Raw genomic sequence first — 6,635 nt, forward strand, 5'->3', positions numbered from 1 at the left:
GTTTTGTTTCCCAAGTGGCTTCTGTGGATCCCAGTCTACTTTTCCCAGGCCCTCTCACGTTTCAGTTTCTGATGTGGAGGGATGGGATAAGGAAAACCAAGGAACAGATGGAACTGAGCTTAGCAGGGGATTAAAAGAATAACAGGAAGAGATTCTGTAGGTACCTTGCTCAGAAAAGGAAGGCCAAGGACATTGTACCCCCTGTGATGGATGAGAAGGGTGAACTGGCAATGACAGACATGGAAAAGGCTGAGGGACTCAACAACTTCTTTTCTTCAGTCTTCCCTGCCAGTCAGGCTTCCCAAGTCTTTCATTTCCCTGAACCCATAGGTGGTGGCTGGGGGTGCAAATTCTCACCTCTTGTAAGTGAAGAGAAGGTTTGAGGCCACCTGAAGAAGCTCAAGAAGTACAAGTCTATGGGGCTTGATGACTTGCATTCCAGGGAGTGGAATGCTGTGGCTGAGGCTGTGGATGTTCCATCCTTGGGGGTGTTCAAGGCCGCGTTAGATGAGGCCCTGAGGAACCTGATCTAGGGGGTGGTGCCCCTGCCTCTGGCAGGGGGGTTGGAACTAGATGATTGTCAAGGTGTTTTCCAACTCTACCATTATATGATTCTCTGATTCTCTGATTGTGCTTCAGAGGCAAAGTAATAATAACAGTGATAGTAATAATAATAGTAATAAAAACATGGTATTGAGTTTCAGAATACTTAGTGATCCTTTGTGATATGGTTTAGTGGAGGACTTGTTAGTGGTAGGTCAGAGGTTGGACTAGGTGATCTTGGAGGTCTCTTCCAGCCTAGATGATTCTGGGATTCTGTTCATCCATGAGACAAAACCCTGCAAGCAGCACAAAGGACACTGAAATGCGGCCTCACATGAAGGAGGCTCCAGATCTCTGGTGTAGAAACTGTATTTTTGTGCCATGACCAACGTGGTATATGCTGCAGGAAAAGGCCTCCATCTGAAGTAAAAGGCCTAGGCCAGCACTGGTGTGGCACAGGCTTGAGATTTGGGTGTATGTGAAATTTATGGAACCACAGGCTCTTTAAGGTCCCTTCCAACATGAGCAGTTCTATGATTCTGTGCTTAGCAGCCCTGTACAGCCCCTGTAGGGCCTAGCCTCAGTTCATGCACCTCAGCTTGTGCTCCAAAAGTGCTCCCTCATGTCACTTGTCCCATCTGCGTTCCTTGGCTACCCCAGGGCATCCTGGAGGCAGTGGCCACCTCTGAATAGAGAATGGAAACCAGCCATGAAAGTAGATCTAGGAAACAATGGGAACCTGTGTGTAAAAGGACTCTAAGTAACAGCTGAAAGAGTCTTTTATGGCAACACCACCAGCTTTTTATTTTTCTATGAATTCTCTTGATTTAGTCTCATAGGTTTTTTATTATTATTATTTTATTTGTTTATTTATTTATTTTATTTATTATTGACAGCACTGTGGACAAGGATTATCTACCAATGTATGCTTTTTCTGTGAATAGTCTTATGCAAACATTTACCAAAAGATATTTCCCAACTTTTTTTTTTTCTTTTTTCTTCTTCCTCCACCTCTTCCGTCTTCAAGCAGAACTCCAAGGGAAGAAGTCACTGAATTAAAGAATAACTCATGTTGATGAGATGATGACTTGGAAAAGTGCTCCATGCCATCATAAAGGGAGATAAAAAAGGGTCAAACGTGTTGGCCCAAGTGTCCATGACTGAAGGATGCTGCTGGTAACTGGCTGGCAGGAGCACTTTGTACCACTAATGTCCAGCCAACTTCTCCCCCCCCAACTTCATCCCCTTCTTCAGTGTGAATATCAGCAATGTGGCTAAAGAGAGACTCCAGGAGACTATGGCAAAGGCCTTGCTAAATCCAGGTTCACCACATTCCCTTCTCTGCCCTCCCCTACGGCTTCACCAGCGGCAGGACTTTCTCCATCACGTTCCCATGGGCAGAGGTGACAACTGCAAATCTCCCAGTCCTTTTTCTTGTCCTTCCTGAAGACGAGTTTGCTGTCTGCTTTTTCCAAGTCCCCAGAAATCTCTCTGATCCAAATGCTTGATGGCCTGGTCCAGAAAGGCAGGGTAGTGTGACATAGCAGAGAGGGGCATCTGCAATGAGCTTGTGAGGGGGTGGGAGGTTACAGAAACCTCACAGAGACACTGGGGGTTGGTTCTGGAGTCACACAGGGCAACGGCAGTGTTCTGTGAGGTGTCCGCATCTGAGCTGGCCTCCCACGCTCCTCATACACACAGGACTGTTGCGAGACATGAGTCTCTGCCTTGCACACCATGCACAGTGCACTGCAGTGTCTGCAGTGTCCCTCTGGCTCCTGCAGCCACTGCCAGAGGCTGGGAGGCACCTCAGCCCTGTAGTGCTTTGCCCTGCTCTGCCCTCCTCTGAGATGCCCCACGGCATGAGGAGTGGTCACAGGGACCTTGCTTCAAGGAAGCACATCTCAGAGCTGGATTCAGGTGCCTTCCCAGGGAATGTTACTTAACCTTGTGACACTGTCTGCCCCACTGGCCTTCATGAGACTTGTAGGAATGCCTGATGGCATTTGTGCTCACTCGTGTTCATCTCTCTGTGTGTGTATGATGTGCCTGCTGGCACCAGCAGCAATGGGATTCCTTTTACACATCTCCCATGAACCCTCAGGGGGCCCTGCTCTTCTCCTGGACATCCTACCTCCCAGGGAGCCTTTATGAGATGAACAATGAGCAGTGGACTGGCCAGCCATTGCTGAACATCCTTCCCATGCACCATATATCTCTGAGCTGGTGGTGATGCCCTGCAGAGTAAGAAAAATGACAAAAAAAGATAACAGAACAAACCTTGAGCCTGCACTGTATTGTGGGTCATATGCAGAAAAAAATAGGCTATGTTTTTGATTTTGAAACATCTGCAGTCATCAGTCTCTTCAAGGCATCCTTGAGCTCCTGGTTCTTCATGCTATAGATGAGGGGATTCATTGCTGGAGGCACCACTGAGTATAGAACTGCCACGACAAGATCCAGAGATGGGGATGAGATGGAGGGGGGTTTCAGGTAGGAAAACATGCCAGTACTGACAAACAGAGAGACCACGGCCAGGTGAGGGAGGCACGTGGAAAAGGCTTTGTGTCGGCCCTGCTCAGAAGGCATCCTCAGCACAGCCCTAAAGATTTGCACATAGGACACCACAATGAAAATAAAACAACCAAATACAAAAGAAAGACTGAAAACAAGTAGCTCAACTTCCTGGAGGTAGGCATCTGAGCAGGAGAGCTTGATGATCTGGGGAATTTGACAAAAGAATTGGTCTACAGAGTTGCCTTGGCAGAAGGGAAGGGAAAATGTGCTGGCCGCGTGCAGGACAGCATTGAGAAAGCCACTGCCCCAGGCAGCTGCTGCCATCTGGGCACAAGCTCTGCTGCCCATGAGGCTCCCGTAGTGCAGGGGCTTGCAGATGGCAACGTAACGGTCGTAGGCCATGATAGTTAGAATTGAATACTCTGAACCAAAGAAGAAGACAAAAAAGAGAACTTGAGCAGCACAGCCTTGATAGGAGATGGCCCTGGTGTCCCAGAGGGCATTGGCCATGGCTTTGGGCAGAGTGGTGGAGATGCAGCCCAGGTCGAGGAGGGCGAGGTTGAGGAGGAAGAAGTACATGGGGGTGTGGAGGCGGTGGTCGCAGGCTATGGCGCTGAGGATGAGGCCGTTGCCCAGGAGGGCAGCCAGGTAGATGCCCAGGAAGAGCGCGAAGTGCAGGAGCTGCAGCTCGTGCGTGTCTGCGAATGGCAGCAGGAGGAACTCACTCACTGAGCTGCTGTTGGGCATTTTCTGACATTGAACACGGCTGCCTGTTTGAGAGAAAACAGTAGAAAAAGTTAAAAAAGTTTTCTTTGAGGAAGAACTATTGCAAGCCTTAGAGTACCCCCCAGTCCAAGGCTCAGTATGTGAAGACATTTTCTGCAGCTCTCTTGCTTGAGCTGTGGCTGGTGCTAGCTGAGAGTGACACTGGAAGAATGGGCAGTTGTGGGCTCCCTAGAGTTCCTTCCTCCTGTGCAGTAGGAGGAAAGCAGGAACATGAGGGAACCTCAAGTGCCTTCTACTTGTTAGTTGTTGCAAACAACTCAGATGAGTGCAGAGCTGAGCTGTAGGGATTTTGTTTGCTTTATTCTATCCCAGTAGGCCTGGCAAAGCTTAGGATAGGAATTGGGTTGCTGAATGTCCTCAAATTTCCTGTGCATTCCTCTTGATACCCTGTGGGAGTGTCCCTTGGTGAAGATCAAGCAGAGCAGCTCTGCCCAGCAGTCCTGTTCTTAGCTGCCCTGTGTCACCCCTATGTGAGTTGCAGGACCATCCCGTTAGACTGTTTCCCTGAAAAAACGGAGAAGACACTGGAGAAGGCTGCTGAGGGAGGAGGGCCACAGAAAGCCAGATGGAGCTTGTGAGCTTGTCTTCTTTTCTATGGCTGCAAGAACTATGAGGCAGCTGACAGAGAGCCTGACATGGCCTGCTCGAGCAGGGTGTTCTGGGCAGACCAGGGAGACCTGGCCTATGGCTATACATGAGGTTTCTTCCAGATTTCCTCACCTCACACTGCAACCCAGCAGGACTCTCAAAGCCTACTGCATTGCCCACTGCCCCCCCAGAAACAAGACCCAGCAGGAGGAGACCCCTCCAGGACCTGCAGCTGCACGGCCCTGCAGCCAGACCCTTACCTTGTCAAGGGCTGTGCAGGTTTCTCCTGCAGGCAGCTCTCAGCATCCTCCCACACCCAGCTGCCTCCAAGCCCTCTCTCCTTCTCTCCTCTCTGCATGCCAGCTGTGGTCAGAGCCCCCCAGTCCTTCTGCGCTGTGCAGAGGAGCTGCTCCTGGCCACAGCTGTCTCTCTGCACCAGGGTCCTCTTGCCACAAGCTCTCTCTGTCCCACGAGCCCGGCCCAGCTCAGCAGCACAACACCAACCAAAGGCACTGCAATCACCCCTCTGGGGGCTTTCCTGATGAGCCCATGAACCTCAGGCACTCCGAGACAATTGAAGACAGCTCTCCAGAAGTCCAAGTCAGAGGCAAGTTTCCTGCAGTGTCCCCCTGAGGGCCAGCACTGACACAGCCTCCCGTGGAGCTCGTTAGAGCAGAACCCTGGAGGCAGTGAGGACAAGGAGACAAAGGCTGTGTGAAGGTGACACTGAGGTATAGACAAACTGGATGTGTGTCACCAAGCACAAGGGCCAGGCCTTGACCCCTGTCCTCTGGGAAGGAAGATCCTTTCCCTTCACATCTTCCACAGGACGCTTCCTGGTCAGTAGGAGATGGGGATGTGCATGGCCAAGTGAGGAGAATGGTATGAGCCCTGCCTGGTTCGTGGGTTGTGGCAAGGAGGCAATGAGGCCCTGGTGCTTTAATGAGAAGCTGTGTCCTCATAGGCCTGAGTAACAGAGACAACAGCCATAGCTGCCCCTTTGGCTAGAGCTTAGGAGGAGATATGTTATAATCATTGTGATGGGGCCTCATTGATTCATTTCAACGTTGTACAGAACCTCAGAAGTTTCATACCACTGCTCTTCTCATGGCATCACACTGCCCACCACGTCCCACAGACCCCAAGAAGAGCCCTGACACAGATGTCGGAGTGCAGGATCTCCTCTCCCACTTCCAGGGATGAGGCCTCTTCTCCTTCATTAGAAGAATACAAGACTTTTTTCAGCACAGTGCCTTTGCCTGTCTTTAACCATGGCCTCCAATTATCTGCCCTAACAAGGCCCTGGGGAGGCTTCATTAGTAACAGCCCTCAGTGGGGCCCATTAATACTCCAAGTCACTTCAACTTTCTGACTTCACTTTCTCTAGCAGTTGCATTATTCTCCTCTCAGTACCTGAGCGCCATAGCATCAGACCAAAATACACCATGGTACTCATTAAAATGCAGAAACTCCTGACATCTCTTCCATAGTTTTCTTCATGACTTCAAGACTTGTACAGCTAATGGCAGAGCTTGCATGAAGTAGTTAAGGAAGAAGATTTCAAAAAAGCAGCTAATACAAATATTTTTTTGTTTTAAAGGCTGAATTTTACTGTATTTCAGTTTTGAGCATCATTCTCCTATTGCTATTGATCCAGGGGGACTTCTTTGGAGACTGTCATTGGGAAGAAAAACAGAGTCTGGAGGTCTGACACCTCCACTGCCAGCAGTGGTCTTTGTTCCTGTAACTGTAGCACAGTTCAGCACATGAAAAGCTTTCTAAGATAATCAGGGAAAATATGAAAAATTAAAATAAAATAAAATAAAATAAAATAAAATAAAATAAAATAAAATAAAATAAAATAAAATAAAATAAAATAAAATAAAATAAAGTAAATAAAATAAAAAAAGAAAAGAAAAGAAAAGAAAAGAAAAGAAAAGAAAAGAAAAGAAAAGAAAAGAAAAGAAAAGAAAAGAAAAGAAAAAAGAAAAGAAATTTGAAATGACCGTTTGATCCTGAGAAATTCTAAATGAATCTTAGTAGACAACTGGACATCCATGGTCTCTCTTTGGTCTTCTGTGGAAAACTCAGGGTGAAAAGTGAAAAAAAAATCTTCCTGTGGCTGTAGCTGTACCCATGAGCTTGGCTTCTTTTGGGAAATTGTCCCCCTCCAGCCACACAAACCTAAACTGAGTAAAGTG

At 48.3% G+C, this 6,635-nt stretch overlaps 1 protein-coding gene across 1 annotated transcript; it reads right to left on the reverse strand.

The window, feature by feature from the left end:
* Positions 1-2,868: 2,868 nt before the first annotated feature.
* On the reverse strand, positions 2,869-3,807 carry LOC311428064 (olfactory receptor 14C36-like; the record flags this gene model as incomplete). Its single annotated transcript, XM_084539626.1, has 1 exon — positions 2,869-3,807. One exon carries the CDS (start codon positions 3,805-3,807, stop codon positions 2,869-2,871), a length of 939 nt encoding a protein of 312 aa, XP_084395752.1.
* Positions 3,808-6,635: the final 2,828 nt, after the last annotated feature.

Source organism: Aythya ferina (assembly GCF_964211825.1).
Source record: "Aythya ferina genome assembly, contig: HAP1_SCAFFOLD_29, whole genome shotgun sequence".
In the NCBI taxonomy this organism is placed as follows: Eukaryota; Metazoa; Chordata; class Aves; order Anseriformes; family Anatidae; genus Aythya; species Aythya ferina.